The sequence below is a fragment of the Jatropha curcas genome, chromosome 4, assembly GCF_041381405.1.
Source record: "Jatropha curcas cultivar XTBG-Jc1 chromosome 4, XTBG_Jcur_1.0, whole genome shotgun sequence".
Taxonomy (NCBI): domain Eukaryota; kingdom Viridiplantae; phylum Streptophyta; class Magnoliopsida; order Malpighiales; family Euphorbiaceae; genus Jatropha; species Jatropha curcas.
Window position 1 is genome coordinate 21,262,521 of NC_143154.1, and position 20,124 is coordinate 21,282,644.

Genomic DNA, 20,124 nt, shown 5'->3' on the forward strand with positions numbered 1-20,124 from the left:
TATAATCTCAGTACTTCGGATGTTTTTATTGGGTTGGCAATAATCTACAGCGCTTCTTTAGAAGAACTCTTAGCCTCGAGTATTTATTATCAGGAGAGAAGCGAGCTACAGTTGAATAGCGAGAGCTAGTAGGCCATCTTTTCGTAGCACAAATTTTTCTCTTGTTTTAATAATTCAGAAGAATAGCAATTTTGGCTGGTGTAATAACATATATCTTATGCACATTCATAAATAAAAGATGATAGTTATATTTAAAAAAATGAAGTCTAATAAAAAAAGAACATTTTGATTCTGTTTGTTTTGTTTAAAATATTTTTTTTTATCATTATAAGCATCCAAGAAAATTAATAAATAAATAAATATACTAACTTCTGATTCAAATGGTATTGCGTCTTCTTGTTCAGTAAACTCTCTCTATTCTTCAGGTTACCTAGATAATCCAGAATCTCTAATCTTTCAACACACAGGTTACGGAACAATAAAAAAAATGCAAACATACAAAAATACAAAAAGTCATTATTCTCATACCTAAGAGTCGATAAGACAATTCTGGATGTCAAATGTTGCCTAGGAGTCATAATTCTCACACCTAAGAATTGCTAAACTACTACTATATAACCTGACACTGCAGTGTGCAACAGATATTGATTCCTGATTCCTCCTTTCTAAGAGTTAGCACTCAATTCAACTCGATCGCAGTCTAATACATTATACTCCCGCCATCGGATTTTGTTTGATTATTATTCTTATTTTAAATGTTTCAAAATATTTATAAAATTTCTAAATTTATATATATAAACAATTATTTTTCTCGTAATAACCTTTATGATCATTAAATGAATGATTATTATTAATATCTTAATGAGTTAATAAGCACAAGGTAGAAGTGATGTACATAAGGTGTGGCAGGCCTTGAGCTGCTGATACGCATTTTGGGCTGGGAGGTGGTTCCTTGGCCTAGGAATAAAACCGTGCGGGTCTGAGGCCCAAAACGGATAATATCTCGGTAGGCCTGGGATGTTACAAACTTGGTAGCAGAGCCAAGTTTTGCCCCTATGGCTGGTGGTGGGGCAAACCTCAGTGAGGACGCTGAGTCCCTAAGGGGGGGGTTTATGTGACACTTTAGGCGAATCTCACATCAGCTAAGCACAAGGTGAAAGTGATGTACATAAGGTGTGGCGGGTCTTGAGCTCATCCCTACTCCTTCTCCTTTATTAATCCATACCAAACTTCACGCTACTGGGTTAGAGATTTCTACCTTTGTTATCAATTTCACTGTTCAAACGTTCGCCATATCTCCTATCGATGAACATTTGAGAGTAAAATTACATGGCTGTCCATATAATATTCATAAAGCATTGGCATTTGAGATTAGACGTCGATTATTTTTATAAAATAACTTGCCAAAAAATATTTTCTGTAATTTTCTAATGTTTGGAGTAATAAATAAAAATAAGTCAATTAGAAAATAAGTTATCATTTGTAGAAAATGACTTCCCGTTTTGCAGATGGGAAAACATTTTCCCTAACTTGTTTAGACATCCTATCTCTGCTCATTATTTGTCAATGGACATTTACCGCTTACCAAGCAATAACACTGCATAGCAGTTACTTACCTAGACAGTTCCCCATAACCACATTATTGGAAAAACCTTTCTGCTTCATTGTCTCCTCTTTCTTGATAATCAAGTGGCTTAAAGCAAGAATCGAGATAACCAAATCTCAAAAGTCAATTCTTTCTTTATCAATTACTATCTTTTCTCTTCTATTTTCACCATTCTGCAAAATAAATAAATAAATGATTCGTTGTCTGTTTATAAAGTAAAAATTACCAATGTGTTTTCTTCAAATTAATCATAAAATTCAATCCATTTCTCTTTAAGAGATTATTGAAGTGTAGAAGCTATAGTGCACGTTACTTGCTTGTGAAATTGCTTAAAAGAGAACCAGTAATCCTGTGAATTGGAAACGCTGTTTATCACTTGATTAAAATTTTTCATTTGTCAATTTGATTTTCTTATGAATTTTAAAATATTCATTAGATTTATGTGAAATATAGTAAGTGTGAATATATTATTTATATGGTGAAAATTTAAAAATTCTTTTAATATTATATCAAATGCCACAAATATTTTCCAAGTGATTTTTTTATGTAATAGGCAGATATGTAATAGCCAAATGTTGAAAAATAATGTATTTTTCAGAAAAATATTTTCTAATAAATTATTTTCAATAAGTTATTTTACGAATCAAATGGAGCCTTAAAAAGAGAGAGAGAGAGAGAGAGAGAGAGAGAGTTTTCACTTGAGTCTTAATCACTTCATATGAGACTCAAACCATTTAAATATCTGGTCAGACTGCATACTAGTCATTTCATGGTATGCAAATGCAAGATTTAGTTCCTCCTGTACATGTTGAACCAAACGTTTATCCAGCATAATGTCCTTGGTTTCAAGAAGAGCTTTTTTCCAATGGGTAGCACGCCCATCTTTCTTCATGTATCCATTCTTGTCGATGAAGCCTTTGTCCTGGAATTGCGCAAACAGCTTAGCAGACACAGTTCGATCAAGTCCCGGAATTCGATCCGCCAAGAAAGATGGGGATAAAGGGAACTCAATGCATTCAACCTCGGCAACATCAATGCCGATATTCTTCAGAACTTGTATGAATTCACTTATCTTTTGCTGTCTGTATAAATCTCTGGGCATGTGCACAAAAAGTGTCGGAGGATAATTTTCGCTGATATCCATTTGATCAAATAGTCCTTCAGCTATCATAAGTGTAATGCTGCTAAATCTCATAGTGGTGGCAAGTGCAGAAACGAAGTACCCACCAGAAGAGGCCCCCAAAGCAACAAGTGGAAGCTTTTCAAGCTTATGCTTCTGCAACCACCATTTTATGATATTCTTAACGATCAACATTTCCTCCCCAAATGTCCAGCACCTCCCCATGCTTGATATGGTAAGAACAGCAAATCTCTTAGCAAGGGCATGAAGAACAAGTAGCCTTTCCTCAGGTAAACCGATGCAGTTAGGGCAGCTGGAAGATCTGTCCCAAAAGTTAACAGCTCGACCATTGCATCCATGAGCCAAAAAGAGAACTGCTTTAGGTGAATCAGGTATTTGCCATATCACATCTGTTCCATTTCTGAATTCTTTAGTGGAGTTGAACTGTACAGAATCAAAATTATCCCATTTTTGTGCTGTAAATCCAAGTGAAGGACGGGATTTTTTTCCATTATTGTAAAATACTGATATTAAAAACAGGAGGATCAAAACCAGACAAGTAATCACAACTGGCACCCGACAAATTTGATGTCCACGCCATGCCTTTAACTTGCTTCCACGCTTCAACATTACTGTAAAATAAAAATTTTAAAAATATATTTATTACAAATGGCTCCTCGTATATTTGAATGAAAAAAACAGCCCAAAAACAATGTGATCAGTATCAATGCGTTGACAGAATCTCAATATCAGTTGTAGATAGTGTCGTCAACCAGGACCAAGAATACCTTTTCCATAAAGGTCTTTCTAACTCTCCATATAACCAACCCAGAAAATGGAAAACAGTTCTACCATGCAAGTTTTGGTCTTTAAATATTTTTTTTCTAACCTCCATTGTCGATGGGCAAGCAAGAAGAATTTCCACATGATTTTTAACATCATGTCATAATTTCAGGTCTAAACCATTTTTATTTTGGATGATTCGTTTGGAAAAGCATGTTCTTTTTTATAATAAGTGATAACAGGACTATAAATATTACCATGTACAAGACATTTCACAATCCAGCAAATCTTTAAGTTAAAATTACAAAGAAAGAGCAACAATTGCAGAGTTACTAACTTACTCATATCATACAATTAATGACTGGACAGATTTCACCAGTGTACTAACAGTACTAGATGATCCAATACCAATTATCAAAATAGAACTTAGGAGCCAAAAGTATCATTAGCATGTTCCTGCGAAATTTGTGATACAAATTGAGATTTAGTGACTAAATTGGAAGTATAGTGATTAGGAATGGAATTAATATGTAGATTACATGTCAAAATTCATATCTAAAGATAAGTAATATATTATTACGCAAAATAGATAGATATTAAAATAGAAAAAAGGAAAAAATAAAGCAACAGTGCCAAGCTATTCAACTTTAATATATTTAATAATATGCAGATAAAAACCAAAAAAAGATGTTATTTCAAGCAAGAAAAATGAACTAGCATTTTAGAATAGGGAGGACAGAGGTATAATTAAGGCATTGATTTATGGCCCTTAAGACAATCATACTAATTTACTCCTGATTCCGATCATAAATACTATCATAAGCATTCCTCATTTGAGTCAAAAAGCATATCATGAAGCATTGTTGTTTTGCATCAGTTTGAGAAATGACTATGAACAAACTATTGTACAACCTTGGTTTTCAAACCCATAACTAAGGTGACTTTTATCTATACCTAATTAGCAATTGGTTTCAAAACCTAAAAATCGTAGCATTACTGTAAAGTCTAAAAGCTAGGAGTGGGAATTTTTAGAACACTATATCACTTTATTTCTTTCCAATCACCTCAGCATTCGGATATCCAACCCCGGACTGCTGGCTTTCAAAAGCCAAACAAAATGGGCACATGAATAGAAAATTTTCCTCCTTTTTCCTATATATCTCCTCTCTCATTCTTTCCTTTTTCATATATGATGTTAAAGCCTTATTTGTAGCACAACTTTTGTGTCGGAAAGCTCAAGTTCCTGTTGAACAAAACCAGGCCTAGCATAATTGATCATATCTAATACAGTAATCTAAATGCCAGTGAAAACGAACAGTGGTAAATAAGTTTTGCTAAAAATAAAAACCGAAAACCTAACTTTAGATTCAAATCCTTCCCCACCCATTAGAAACATACAACTTATCAGCAAATTCATCACCTTTGAAACCTAATGGAGCCTAATCCTTATTAAGATAAATAGTCTGACGGCCATAACCCAATATTTGAAGACGAAAGCAGTTAATGTGTTTAAAGAACTAGCAAACCATTAAAACCAAAAAAATGGAAGAATCAGGCAATCATTTGAGTAAAAATTCAACTCAAAGGGAGAGAAAATGCAGGGGAACGTACCTGAACAATCCTCAGCGAAAGAGGGGGAGAGAGAGAGAGAGAGAGAGAGAGAGCAGTAGATCGTCCATTCGAATGTTGTGAGTTTAGGATTTCGGTACTTTGCGGATCCAATGATTCCAACCCGGTCGGATTAATGTCATCTGTTATTTTTATATACATTTACCATAATTACCATAATTTTCGTGTATGTCATCCAATTTTCTAAACGATGACATTTCACTCTAAGTTTATAAAACGGTTGCAAACTAACCATTTAATTTATAATACATTAGCATTTATTTATTTATGTATTAAGGTGAAATATTATTTTTATATAGTATTATATAAAATGTTAATTAAATTTTATGATAATATGTCGTAGTTATCTATTATTTTTACATAATTAATAATTATAAATAGAATGGTGATATAAAAATACTAATTTTTAAAAAAATTAATTTTATTTTATACTTTATCCATCCCATTTTGTTTGCTTATTATTTATTTTTTTGATGTCCTAAAAAATATTTGCAATGTTTCTAAATCTATATATATGAATAATTATTTTACTCATGATAACATTTATAATCCTCGTTAAATGAAAAGTTTTTATTAATATCTTAATGAGTTAAGGGTAAAAAAAAGGTAAAAATAACTTTTGTTTATTAAATTTTTAATATGCGTGTTTTGTCAAACCATACAAACAAAACGAGACGGAATGAATGTTATTTTTTAAGATCAATATAATTTAAATACCTATTAAACTCAAAAATGAAATTATTTTTATATTTCAAGATAATTATAGTCTTGTAGAGAAAGGGAATGTGAATGAATCTTTATTTTTTTTTCCTTCAGCTCTTTGTATAAGGGAATGTATAGGAGAAGCAGCAGAGAGAATCTCCATTACTAGGTGAATTAGAAATCTAGAGATAGTAGATAATAGGTGGTTTTAGAGTAGACTTTATGGGCATAATTTATTTCACAATATCTTTTAAAAATTTTCTATTTAGGTAATTAAGAAATTTTTATTTTTGAATATTATCAAGAGTCCCCAAAAGATGTTGGTCGTATATAGTAAACTAAGTAAAGACCCGCACTTTCTCCGCTGGTTATTTTGTCAGTTTATAATATATAATTTATAATCAATATGTATTTCTAATAAATAAATCATATTTAGTACACATTATAAGATTCATTTTCCCGCGGGTTGCTTTACTAAATTGTCATGTTATATATAAATTACAATGCCGTTAATTTATTTAAAATAATTATAAATTTCAATTAATCTAGCAAAATTTTAGTTAGAGTTTATAATTCAAACATTATTTTTTATCCTAGATAATTCTATATAAAGTATAAAATTCTAGAATTCAAATAATTTAATGTGGATAATATCCAACAAAATAATAAATGATAAGAAAAAAATTTAAATAATTCAATGTGAATAATTCTATATTAAATAAAGATATTAAAAACAACTTATCTAATTATAACTATTTTAAAAATAATAGATATATAAGAAAAAATTTCAAAAGCTTTTTCAATTTTTAAGATACAAGGATATTCCTAAATAAAATTTCCACTAATTATTTCAAATACGCACTTCATATTTTTATAGTAACTTATAAATTATAAAAATAAATTACTATAATAAAAATATTTAAATAATAACAATAACATCAACATGAAGAAGGAACAATTATACCATTGACAAATGAGAAATAAGATAAGGAGTTTGGTGAGGTTGTTATTTTTATTTATTTTATCAAATTATATTTTAATTATTAAAAAGTTTTTCATTGTTTAGTATTTTGCATGCACAAACCTGAGTAGAGAACCAACTTCACGTATGATTATATTTCATTTCACCATACCAAAGTAATGAACAAACAGAATTACACTAAAAGCTTGCCAAAAAAAAATCCAAAGACCTGATCCCAAATTCAGTTTTTAAATTGCACAATGTCATTGCCAATATGTCATAATAAAAGAATAGAATTTATATATTTTTTAAATAATTAATTATTTTATTCAGCCACCTATTTCTGTCCTAGCCAAATCATCTCCGACCATAGGGGATGCCATTGTCGGTGGAATCTAGAATCTCAAAAATAAAGTTTATGATAAATACAAATAACACATAAATAAAATTAATTATTCAACAAACAGAGAGTGTTAGAGTAATTATGATTAATAAGGAAAATAGAAAATAAAAAATAATGAAAAATTGATTTAAAAGGATGAATATCTTTATAGTCCAAATAAAATTAAAATACTGAACGATAAAAATATGAAAAAATTATATGAAAGAGCAATATAGAAACGATACCTGATCATATCTAGACTTCGTATCTTTTTCAACATTTTTCATTTAATAATAATATCAATGAAAAATCAAATAAAAAAATATATGAACCAATAAAAATAGAAAGAGAGAATTATAAATGAGGAAATGGAAGAAAAAGGTAAAGAATTATATAGTAAAAAAAAAAAAAGAAAAAATATATGAAAGTGCTAATGTTACCTTTGACGAAGAAAAAATTGTTCTATAGTTCATAATTTGAAAAACAAAAATAGCAAAATTAATATGAATATAAATAAATATAAATATATCAAGATAAAAAGAAATAAAATAAACAAAGAAACTAAAAAATAAAAACAGTACAAAATAAACAAAGAAACTAAAAAATAAAAATAGTCGTTGAATCAAACTGTGTGGTTGGAGGTTTGAAAGATAGAGAAGAATAGAGTTACACACATAGTGTTCAACTAATAGTTAGCTATAGCTTATAAATTTCTAAAAAATAGAAAATACTTCAAGATTTTTAGATACAGATTGGATTAGTTAGAAAGGTTTAGAATTTGATTTTTTAAAATAAATTATTAGTGGTGATAAAGTAAATTATATTATTTTTAATTGACAAATAATTATATATTTTTTTGTTAAAAATGAATTAAAAGTCTAGAAATTTTGTAAAAAATGAAAAACAGGAATTCTAAAACCAGAGGTTGCCAAGTAGCTTTTACAAAAATTTTTATGCTTCAAGATATATGTTTGATTCAATATAGGACACAGGCAAAACCTAGTTGGCAAATAAAGGCACTGGCATGTTGGGAGAGCTAAACATAACTTATATTATTTCCAAAGGTTTTAAATTTGAGTTATACTTTTTTGAACTTCTTAGGTTTGAGTAGTAAGATATTAAAAATTTTTTTTGCAATTGTCAATTATAATGAGTTTACTTAAGCTCAACGGCCGATGAAGTTTGTATTGGAACGAGATACTTAAGCTCATAAGATTGTCCGAGTGAGAGTGAGTTTCTTAAGTTCAGAGGACTGCACAGATTCGGTCTAGAGCGAGCCATCTAGACTCGCAAACTACTTAAGTTTAAATTCAAATGAGCTGCTTAAACTCCGAATGGACTACTTAAGTCTGAACTTCAAGGACTGCTTAAGTCTGTTTGAAGGTTGAGCTGCTTAAACTCCGCATGGTCTACTAAAATCAGAACTTCAAAGATTGCTTAAGTCCATCTTAAGTATTGAGTTGCTTAAGTTCAACATGGATTGCATAAATCTGTCTTAAATTTTGAGCTGCTTATGTTTGACATAGATTGCTTGAATCCGACCTTTAAGGATTGCTCAAGTCCATTTAACTTTTTGGAGCTACTTAAGCTTGAATGAGCTATTTAAATTCGAACTTCAAGTACTACTTAAACCCGTCTTAAGTGTTGAGTTGTTTAAGCTCGATATGGACTACTTAAGTTCAAACTTTAAAGACTGCTTAGGGTTTGGCATTATTTGGCTTGGTGCCTCTTCACCTCATTTGGGCTCGATTCAACATCATCAATTTTCTGCCTTAAATCCATATTAGACAAGTAACATTTATATAAAACTAACGCTATAAATATTCAATTCTAATATGTAAAACTCTTTATAAGTTTCATGAATCAAGCAATTTAATACTTAAAAGAAATAAATGATAAGAGTTCTATTGATGAAATGTCTATATCCCAGAGTAAATATATCGCCAGAACAAAATCAAATGTCAAAGCAAGAGAATAAAGCACGAACATTTTTACTTATAATTAAATAAGCACAAACCAAATTCAGGAAAGACTCCATTTGCATTTGTAGAGGACATGTAATGGCATACAAATGAAGCTACTGAACTAATTTTTCAAGAACCAAGCTAATTCTCATTCACAGAAAAACAACACAAAGAAAAGATATTTATCAAAATGATTTTCCCTCCTCATTCCCCAAAAACACTTTGAACATATGCATAAATAAAGAAGAAAAAAAATAACAAGTTTTACATTGGCAATTCCATACACTATCACTGACTTACTACCCCCTTACCCAAAGAATAATAATTATTTATTGGTCAACGTTATTAACTTACTACCCTAAGAATAGAGGAACCGTCAAAACAAAATTAGAGAGAAAAATAATAGTTTGATTTAGACGTCTAACTTCACATAATAATAATAAAATAATTCAAGCTTAATCAGTAGCCAAATTAGAGAGAAAAAGAACTTTAATTTATATTGAGGCAGCCAACTATTTTGCATTTAAATTCTTAACCTCCCACAAAAACAAATAAATGTTTTACTTTATAATGAATAAAATTAAGACACACCGGTATTTTTCTTTTAATGAGATATTGGACAAAAGTGTGAATCATTATCCAATCTATAAAAAACTCCTATCATATCAATCTATAAAAGCTTGATATGTACATCCGATCTAATACAAATACAAGGCTCTACTTTTTTTTTAGAAAATTTCAGTTCATTCTTTATTTTTATGTTATGATTTTTAATTTTTTAATTTAAAATTTAATTAATATTTAGTAATAACAATGATTCATCCAATCTAATCTATTAATCTATATATTTTAAATTACACAGAAAATATATTTTACATTTCATAGATATGGATATTTGAAACTGAAAGTTTTGATTTTTTTTTTATTTGTAAAAAAAAAACTGAGCTGTACAACAAATGATATCAATTAAATAACTTAAATAAGTCAAATAAGTTGTTTTGTATAATGAGTCCAGCAGTCACGTAATACCTCCTAGAGCAAGCAGTTCCATGAGTTTGAAACTATCCGTCTTCTCCATCTTCTTAGCTGTCGTTCCAGCAGGAAAAAAAAAACTCATATTTATTATTTTTTGTCTATTTTTAGTATATGAGATTAACGTGTGTTTAAGTAGTATATGATACTTCTATTTACTAATTGTAAGTATTCAACTTTAATTTATTAATGGTTTGGTGATTATTCTGTCAAAGATAACTACTTGCTTTTGTTTTTTTATTCAACTTATATATACACACACACTTGGTGACAAAGTCATCTACAGTGTCAAGTCGAATTATATGGCTTTTCGATGAACTATTGAAAAATTGCAATCAAGTGCATTTTTCCTGATTATTTGCAAAAAAATTAAAATCGGCCACTTTACTTAATAAATAATATCAAACATAAACATCCATTTAATTAATCTATTTTCTTTTATTTTTTTTAAATTTTTTATTGTCTTATATCTCTTTTTTCTATAATTTTCTTTTAATTTAAAAATTATATCAAAAGAAAAGGAGAAGAAAATAAATAAAAAGAAGGGAACAACTTATGGATGAAAATTCAGTAAAATTTATTCATAATTATAATTAGTAAATGACTTTATCAATTTAATTGATGCCTATATATATATATTTTTTTTATTTTCAATTACATTTGATGATACAAATTATCATTGTGTTTTGTATTTATTCTCTAGCAAACTGAAGAAAACTACTATCAATTTTTCAGTATTGTGAAATAAAGTGGCTTAAAAAATTAATAATTAAGTAATATGTTTATTATATTTCAATATTTGACATATTAATACTTATTGATATAGAAAACTCAAATTCAAATTTACAATCTATCCAGATAGAATAAATAATAGATAAGAGTGTACAAAACATATTTTGATCTTCAAAATACTCAAAATTTTTAAAACTCAAATAAGTAAAGATTATATATTATTATTAATGCTAATCTCCCCCCTTTTTTGAAAACCTAAAATCTCTCTTTTCTTATTCCATCGGCAGTCACCGACGGTCACCCCTTTCCTTTTTTTGTTTGATTTTTTGCAACTAATTCTCGGATTTGTTTACAGATCAGAGTTATTGTCGCTCATATATTGAGATTGTTTGCCCATATATTGAGATTTTATCCTCAGATTTAGTTCTGAATTATTGTTATCACCATTATGGGGATTTTGTCTAGTGTCTTTTATTATTTGGATAGTTATGCAGAAAGAAGTGCAGATCTCCTCTTCAATAGAAGGAAGAAATTTGAAGGTAATTAGATTGGACTTATAGAAAGATCATGAGGTCGAACAGTGGGTATGAATAACCACTAAGTGAAGCAAACGATCGCCTATGACACAAATATTATACTCTTTCAACTTGATCAGATATTTTAAATCATGATTATGTTTTTTTATTCTTTATATAAATGGTTTATTATTAGGCTTTCTATGCAAAAATATAAAAATATATTGATCTGTTTCCCATATCTATATACAGGTTCCAATTAATGAAATTATAGTTTGATTTTTTCTCAAAAAAAAATAGTATTAATCAAAGCTTTAATTAATTTAATATTTTTAATATTTTTATTCACAAATAAAACACTTTTATAATAATATAATTATTTAGAAAATATATAAACACTCGCGCGCGAAGTGCAGAATAACAACTAATTCATAAAGTACTTGAGCTAAATTTAGTTTTGATCATAAGATAAAATCCATTAAATAAATAGGAATCTATTTCAGAAATAAATTTTCTTAAAAGTAGGATATGAAGCATACCATTTTATTGAATAAGAGGAGTATCTTTTAATACACTTTCTTCGTAATTCATAAAAGTTGTTGTCAACTTTTTCCTATATATATATATATCACGAATTGTAATGATAAGATCACTCGATCAAGAATCCATTGATCACCAAACAAGGTTCCTATGCTGATAGAAATACCAAACAAGATAATAAAGCCTAAGTTCAAATCCTCTGTCCAGTTAATAAAACCAAAAGAAAAACAAAGTAAGTTAAATATATATTGACTTTTTAAAATGTTAAAAGATGTCGGTTCTTTCGGTCACAAACGAATTAAAATTTTTTTTTATTACATTTCGATTCAGAAATTATTGGTGGAGAGTATTATCACTATTTACATATGGAAATACAATTGCGAAAAATTCATTGGCTAGAGAGGTTCAATTTAGCAATAATAGGACAATGAATTAGATTAACACCACCTTTCACGATTCAATTTCCATATATTTTTTTATATACATCGGATTTGAGTGAGTCCAATCTCAATAATACATCAATAATCATTGATTTTTAATTTGTATATATAAAATTAATTTATATAATTTTTGTCATGATAATAAGATAAAAACTTTCCTAAGACTGTTCCTATAATTATACAACATAAATAAATTAAAATCCCCATTCTTTTTTTTTTTTTTTTTTTTTTTTTGGATACTGAGAAGGGTGATACCTAGAAGACCAATCAAAAGTTGACAACTGTAGGCCATCTCTAAGAGATGGCCTGAATATCATCCCGAAGCAAAGCAAGAATCTCCACAGGGGGCGACTGCAATAGCACTTTATGAGCAGTGGCATCTATCGCAAGGTTTGCAAGAACATCAACAACTTTGTTCCCTTCAGATACACATGCTGGAATCGAATCACCCCTTGACCATCAAGGAGAGCCCAGCACTGCAACAAAACATTACAGAAGCATAAATTAGAATTCTGGCCGGCCTGAACCAGCTGTAAGCTCAGAAGAGAGTCCATCTCCAGCACCACCTGCCTGTAGCCTGCCTCCCAAGCGCACTGTAACCTAGCCAAGAGCGCCTGCAACTCAGCCATCATAGAAAAGCAACTCCCTAAACGAACCAAAAACCCACAGCACCACCTCCCATAGGAATCCCTAATCACCTCGCCACCACCACCAAGCCTGGAATTGCCTTTCGACGCTCCATCCACGTTGAGCTTGATGATGCGTCTCACATCGCCTGCGGAATACATCCTGGGTCAGTGTATAAAGCTGAGTTCAGTCCTTCCTCTACGAGTTAGCTTTTGGGGCGAAGTTAGGAGCCAGACGAAACATTAATAATCTGCTTAGCACAAGGTTGCACATAAGCTATACCCTTACTCCATGGTAGCACATTAGCAACCGCCTGAACTCTAAGGAGCTGCAACTTTGCACTTAAACCAGGTTGCATCCCTCGGAACACGCGCTCGTTCCTCCATCGCCAAAGCCACCACAGAACCAAAGCAACCACCTGATCTGTCATAACATTAGGCAAGGCCGGAAAAACCCAATCACCACAATCATGAAAACAATCTATTGGCATGGACTGAGAAAAGTGCAGGAAAGACTGCCTATCCATGATACTCCTCCAAACTTCCGTCGCAGAAACACAATCTCTAAAAAGATGTAAAATCGACTCAGTATCTCTACAAGCTGGGCAACCATCTTCCAATGTGAACCCATATCTGACCCGCTCCACATTAGTCATAAGCTTCCCCAGATGCCATAACCATAAGAAGCAGCGGGCACGTTGCGGGACACGGAGCTACTAGATCTTTTCCCATAACTGATCTCGGGGAAGCCCACTTGGTCACCAAGCATCCCAAAAGCAGACAAAACAGAAAACACACCAATCGGAGTACCATTCCAAGCAATAAGATCAGGCACCAATGGGTCTGATATCAAAGAAATCGACTCCAATAGTTTGCACACAAATAAAGGCAAAAACGGGGTAATAAGCTCCCATTTCCAAGTCCCCATTATCCCAATAATTTCTAACCAACAAATGAGCGCACGACTCCTGCAAGGGAGGGGTGACCAAAGCACTCAACGGTCTATCTGTAAGCCAAACATCAGACCAAAAAGAGGTATAAAATCCACTACACACAACTGAAAACAGACCCTTAGCCAACAACGAGATTGACCTGACAATACCCCTCCAAATACACGATGCAGTAGGCTTGTCCAGCATCGCAGAAATACCGGCTAACTGATGCATGTACTTGCTCTTCAAAAATAGAACACCATAAGGATCATTCGTCCTATAACAATCGCTAACCCAGCTTGGCAATAAAAGCATCATTCATACTTCGGCACGAGCGCACACCAAGGCCGCCAACACTAAGCGATTTTGTAAGCCTGTCCTAACTAACCAAATGAATCCTCTTCAGAAGATTAACCTTGTGACCCTAGATAAAATCCCTCACTAGTTTGTCAAAATCATCACAAATAGCCCTAGGGAGCCGAAGAACCTGTATAATGTGATTCGACAAAGCAGTGAGAACGGACTTAGCTAAAGTAACCAGCCCTGCAAGAGAAAGACACTGCATCTTCCAACTAGCCAGATGGCTATCAAGTCGAGCAAATAAAGGATCAAACACTACTTTCGTCATCCGACCAATAACCATAGGGACCCCCAAATAGGTTCCTGGAGTCATAGCCATAAAAACCCCGGACCTTTGGCAAATCGCATCACGTAAATCCAAAGGGGTATTCGCCGAAAACAGGATTGAGGATTTGCTATAATACACCTTCTCACCAGCGCAACACAAAACTAGTCCAAATAGAGCTTGACAACATCAACTTGATCCAAAGAAGCTTCCACAAACAACAATAAATCATCAAATCATCGGTGAAAAAACAGATGTGAAAGAGCCGGACCATCCCTGGATAATTGATTCGTCCTCCAATCCCCACACACAATAGCATCCTTAATGATATGGTTCAACCGTTCTATGGCCAACATAAAAAGATACGGGACTTGGGTCCCCTTGCCTAACACGCCGCGTAGGCTGAAAACAACCTAAAGCAACACCATTCCAAAGAATACTCATCGAACAAGCCCTAAGACAAGTAGCAATAGGATGACGCCAATGATTCGAAAAACCAGCTCGACCCAAACAATCATCAAGAAAACCACATTAGTATTCAAAAATCAAATTTGTTGCTATGTTTTAATTTTGCTCAACTCCTTATTAAAAATATAATTAAAAAAAACTCATGTAGTTATTATACAAAAAATTTAATTAAACCTTTGTAAGATTAGACCGGATGACTTGATCAAAATAAAACTACAGCGAATTCATACTTAGTTGGTTTTCACTTATAGATTCAATGATTACGTGGATTAAAAGTAATTCAACTTTACAAGGGCCCTGTATTCTTAATTTTACGACTCTTAATTTTACGACTTGTAATAATTGCATCTTAAAATTAACTTAATTCTATAATCACACAATTTTAAATTTTTGTAAAAATTGCACCCTAATTATAAATCCAATCAAAATTGATATTAAAATATAATATACGTGGGACCCAAAGAAGTTAGCTAACCCAATTTTGGTTAGCATGTTCTAAACGACACTTGAGCCTAATTCTCTCTTCTTCAATTATTCCTTTGTCTTTCCGTCTCTCGCTACCATGGCTCTTATTCACTTTGGGCTTATGAGCATGGCTACTGCAAGTGGCAGTGGCAAATCTTTTAATGCTTTTGCAAGGCAAAAGGGTGTAGTTGAAGAGGTGAAATTTCAACCTTTATGATTCTTTTCTTGAATTTGGTTTCTGAGTTTTTTCAGATTTTATTTTTCTTTTTTTAATGGAATGGAGATTTATTGATTTAGGGAGCGTATTTGAATGATTGTGTTATTTTGGCTTGTGGGTTGCTCCAATTTGAACTTTTTTGTAATTTGTAAAGAAAAAGTAAAGGATTCATGAACAAGTTTATGAATCCAGAGCTGGGTGGCGGTGGCAGTGATGGTGGAGGCAGAGAGATTTCAGAGATAGTAACAGCTAATCATCAATCGCTACTTTATAGAGGGCTAAAGAAACCGAAGAAAGAGAGAGGCTGCACTGCTAAAGAAGGTATAAGCAACATGCCTCCTTGCGCAGCTGGTAAACACAGTTTTGTTTACTGTGGTGTCACTAGGTACATATATGTGTATTTTTGCTGAGTAGAAAATATATAGCTTTTGGTTGAATTTAATTAAATTTAACTGTTAATTAGTTATAGCTTGTTTCATTGTTCTAAAAGCAGCTGAAAGAGAAGCAACTAGAAAAGATCAGGTGTTCGCTATAGTTGCTTTGTGAAGTTATGATCTCATTTGTCTAACTTTGATTTGCTAATTATAAGCCTATACCATTTGCAGCAGATCTTATAAAAGAAGAAGCTATTGATGCATCAGAAGCCATTAAATTTGTTGTTGTCTCGGACTGACGAAGGAGGTCAAAACCCAATTTTTGGCTCTTGTTGACAAAGAAGGTCTAAGACAGAGACAAACACAGGATAATGCTTTTGGTTTTGTGATTCATGGAATACATATGGATGAATTGGTCGATATGAGGCGGTGCCGTTTAGAATATGCTAACTATAGTTGAGTTAGCTAACTTCTATGGGTCCCACGTTTATTATATTTTAATATCAATTTCGACTGAATTTGTAATTAGGGTGCAAATTTTACACAAGTTTAAAATTAGGGTATCTAGAGGGTTAAATTCGTTTTAAGGTGCAATTGTTATAAGTCGGAAAATTAAGGGTATCTAAAAATAGTTTAGTTGGTAAAACAAAATGTTGCTCACCTTAAAAACAGCTGCATAATTGCCTGCGAATATGACATGCCTTCAAAGGGCAATTTATTATTAATGAGCTCCCACAAGACAACTGCAAAGTTATAGGCCTCCGACTTGTGATTAATGTTGTTTTAATGTGAAAGTGCTAGAGATATTAAGTTTTATAGTGAAAGGTGTGTTCCATAGTTACCGCATCATTTGTTAATCTCAAAAAATGAAACTGTTTTTATATTAGCTAAATTACAAAAATATCTCAAACTTTTCGACTTGTTATAAAATCACTTTGTTTTAACATTTATATATTAGGTACTCCCATCGGAAAACTTAGATATATTACCACAAAAAAATGCATTTATAGTTAGGGATTAGAATAAAAAATATTTTAGTGGGGCCACGTCGGTACCTTGGGTTAAGGCTAGTAAAATTCAATATAACACGCACTGTTTGGACAAAATCATTAGAAACAAACTACTGCATATGTTGAAGTCTCTCGTCAACCTTTTCATGACCATTCAAATCTCCTCTATCAACTCAAAAAGTAATAAAAATCTAACAATAATCAACCATATCATCTGAAGAGAGAAAGTGAAGCGGTACAAATATTAATTCTGCAGAGAGAACACTTGATGCTTTACCAAAAAAAAAAAAAAAAAAAAAATATTCCAACCGACACAAAGGATCACTTCACCGATGTCACTATGACAATTAACCTCATCAATTATTTATCAACTCGTACACGCAGAGAGCAACTATTTACCAATTTTTCAAACCCAGTACATCAGTAATTTATAAAATTGACAAATAAATTCTGCAGAAATTTCCAATCAGAAAATGAATAATTCACATTCCCGAACATAATTGCCAAGCCTAAAAATTCTGGTCAAAGCCCTAAAAATTAGGTGTTTGTGGATTACAGTGCCTGAGCCTGTAAAATCAAGACAAGCAACCATCAAATTTTAGAAATCGATCCCCTTTCTTCAATTTAGGGAAGATACAGAAAGAGAAATTTTTGATGGAGAAAAAATAAATTGTGTAAAGAATGTATGGGTAAAAGGTTCAAATCTTTCAATTTCAATCTTCGATTAAGAAAAATTCAGTGGCTTTAGAACTTAAAGAAGAAGAAAAAATGGCGAGCAGGAAAAGAAAAGGAAAATTATCTTTCTCCCTTACCTATCTCTTTATCATTCCTCTCTCTCTAATTTCATCATCTTCACAATTTCGCAGATGGGAGATAGAGCAAGCAAACATGGGATGAGAGAAAGAGAGAGTTCCATGGCTACAATGGGAGCTGTGAGAGGAAGTTTGCAGCGTGACATTTTCAAGAGAGTGGGAGAGATTTGTAGCGTTTAGTTTCCTTTTAAAAGTCAAAATAGAGTAATTCCGTCAAAAAATTTGGGATACTTTTATAGGTTTGACCTTTTATATTTCAAGATAATTATAGTGTTGCAGAGGAACAGGAAATGTGAATGAATCTTTCTTTTGTCTTCAGCTCTTTATATAGGGGATGTATAGAGGAGGTAGCGGAGAGAATCTCTCCATTACTGACCGTTATAGGATTTAAGGTAGAGATAGTGGCTAGTAGCCTTCCATTTCCGTGTTGCAGCTGTAGATGCTTCTGTCCCTGTGGCTTCGGGTGCTGTAGTATCACTGCCACCAACAATCTCCCATGACTCTTGTCCTACCATGTAGGACCGCATAATAGTTTGCCATGAACTAGGTGGTTTTAGAGTAGATTTTATGGGGATAATTTATTTCAGAATATCTTTTAAATATTTTCTATCTAGGTAATTAGGAGATTTTTATATTTGAATATTATCAACTCTTAATAAAATCTAACGGGTGATTGAAATTTTTTATTAGCTATTGGCTATAAATTAAGGATTAAAAAATGTTAACTAATATTTATTTATTTTTTTGAAAAATATTTTTAATAAATTATCATTTTTGTGTTGTATTTTTTTGTTAGCATCCTACATTGTAAAATAATTACAGAAAAGTTTGGAAATAAAGAGTTGGATCTATAGATATTGGGTCGATTCAAACCCTCTTATATCTAAATATGAGTTTTAAAGATAACATTTATATTTAAAGTATTTGATCTTAGTTTAGTTATTATAATTTATTTAATTACATTTATTACATATGTATAACTTTTTTAGTTTTGATTTTTTTTTTCTTTTTAAGTCTTTCCTTTAAGAATTTAGGGAAGGACTAATTATTTATGTGAAAAAAGGAGCAAAAATTTATGTTTTTGGATGAACTCATGCCAAAGTACACCGATGCCATGCAAGTGGAGCAAAGTGCACAACCATGCCATGCATTTGGACTGGAGCGGAGGGAGGTAGGACTGGGGGAACTTGGTCCCCTAAAATCTAGAAGTTTTTTAAATTTTCATTATAAAAAAGTACCAAAAAAATTTTCCTTTGATCCTTAATTTTAAAAATTGTTCTTTAGACTCCTTTAATTTTAGATTCTGGTTTCACCCCTGCATTTGAAGTTAATTACTTTATGTTAAGAATTCCAAATTGAACAAATACCACGTCCATAAAAACATATAAGGGTGAAAAGCTAGTTAACTAATTGGTTAACCTTTTAGCATAAGTCCAAAACAAAGTAAACCCACATTACGCTACTTTATCTTCATTATAGATTTTAATCTCTTATCTAAGTCGCCAGAGGCAGAGGGAGGGGGATTGAGGGAGCTCGGGCCCTCCAAACTCAAAAAATATTTAAAAATTCACCCATAAACAATGGAATTTTTTTTTTTATTATTTGATTTGGCCCCTTTAATTTTGGATTATAGCTCGGCCCCTGCAATTTGCCTCTACCCTTTAGTTTGTGATATGGTATCAGAGTAAAGCAAGTCCATCCTAATTCAATGATTCTCATTTCATCAATGTTGCCACTGCGTTTCAATATATGTTTAATCCCCATTGCATTTGAGGGGGAGGATTAAGAATCCCATAATGAATAAATACCATATTGATAAAGCACATAAAAGGGTGGAAAGCTATTTAACTAATAGGTTAATACTGATCTTTTAACATTGTTTGACCTAAATCCAAATAAGCCTTCATTACACCAGTTTATCTTCATCATGGGTTCTAACTTCTTAGTCAGAAGCGTGCACACCTGATTTAGCTTCGTTCTTTCCTTAATACCAATTCTAAAAAAAAATCATAACCAAAGAGCCTAGCTCTAAATCAAATTATTCTCTCTCAAAGAAAATCCTTATTTTATAAGAAATTAGATGAAAAGAAGGATATTTTGAAGTTTAAAATATTAAACCTTTATTGAAGTCAAAACTATAGTTTTATTTTCTATCTCATCTTGATATCAATGTTTTATCTTGATACTTT

At 31.6% G+C, this 20,124-nt stretch overlaps 1 protein-coding gene and 2 long non-coding RNA genes across 11 annotated transcripts; 1 reads left to right on the forward strand and 2 right to left on the reverse strand.

Annotated features, from left to right (window-relative positions):
* Positions 1-2,297: 2,297 nt before the first annotated feature.
* LOC105629532 (secretion-regulating guanine nucleotide exchange factor) lies at positions 2,298-5,274 on the reverse strand. Of its 2 annotated transcripts, XM_012211137.4 has the most exons (3): positions 5,121-5,274; positions 3,851-3,965; positions 2,298-3,358 (listed from the first exon to the last, which is right to left on the reverse strand). In XM_012211137.4, the coding sequence occupies exons 2-3, from the start codon at positions 3,852-3,854 to the stop codon at positions 2,316-2,318; spliced, it is 1,047 nt and encodes a 348-aa protein (XP_012066527.1). In that variant the 5' UTR covers positions 3,855-3,965; positions 5,121-5,274; the 3' UTR covers positions 2,298-2,315. The 2 variants fall into 2 exon arrangements, with proteins under 2 accessions (XP_012066527.1, XP_037494837.1); XM_037638909.2 differs by lacking the exon at positions 3,851-3,965.
* A 10,263-nt stretch (positions 5,275-15,537) lies between these two features.
* LOC110009006 (uncharacterized) lies at positions 15,538-16,638 on the forward strand. Of its 8 annotated transcripts, none has more exons than XR_016320364.1 (3): positions 15,538-16,124; positions 16,233-16,261; positions 16,345-16,638. It is a non-coding gene; the product is annotated as an uncharacterized LOC110009006 (long non-coding RNA). The 8 variants fall into 8 exon arrangements; XR_002283819.3 differs by having other exon boundaries at positions 16,348-16,638; XR_002283817.3 differs by having other exon boundaries at positions 15,538-16,261.
* Positions 16,639-17,371: 733 nt separating this feature from the next.
* On the reverse strand, positions 17,372-18,493 carry LOC149496968 (uncharacterized). Its single transcript, XR_016320366.1, has 2 exons — positions 17,936-18,493; positions 17,372-17,690 (listed from the first exon to the last, which is right to left on the reverse strand). It is a non-coding gene; the product is annotated as an uncharacterized LOC149496968 (long non-coding RNA).
* Between the last annotated feature and the right edge of the window lie 1,631 nt (positions 18,494-20,124).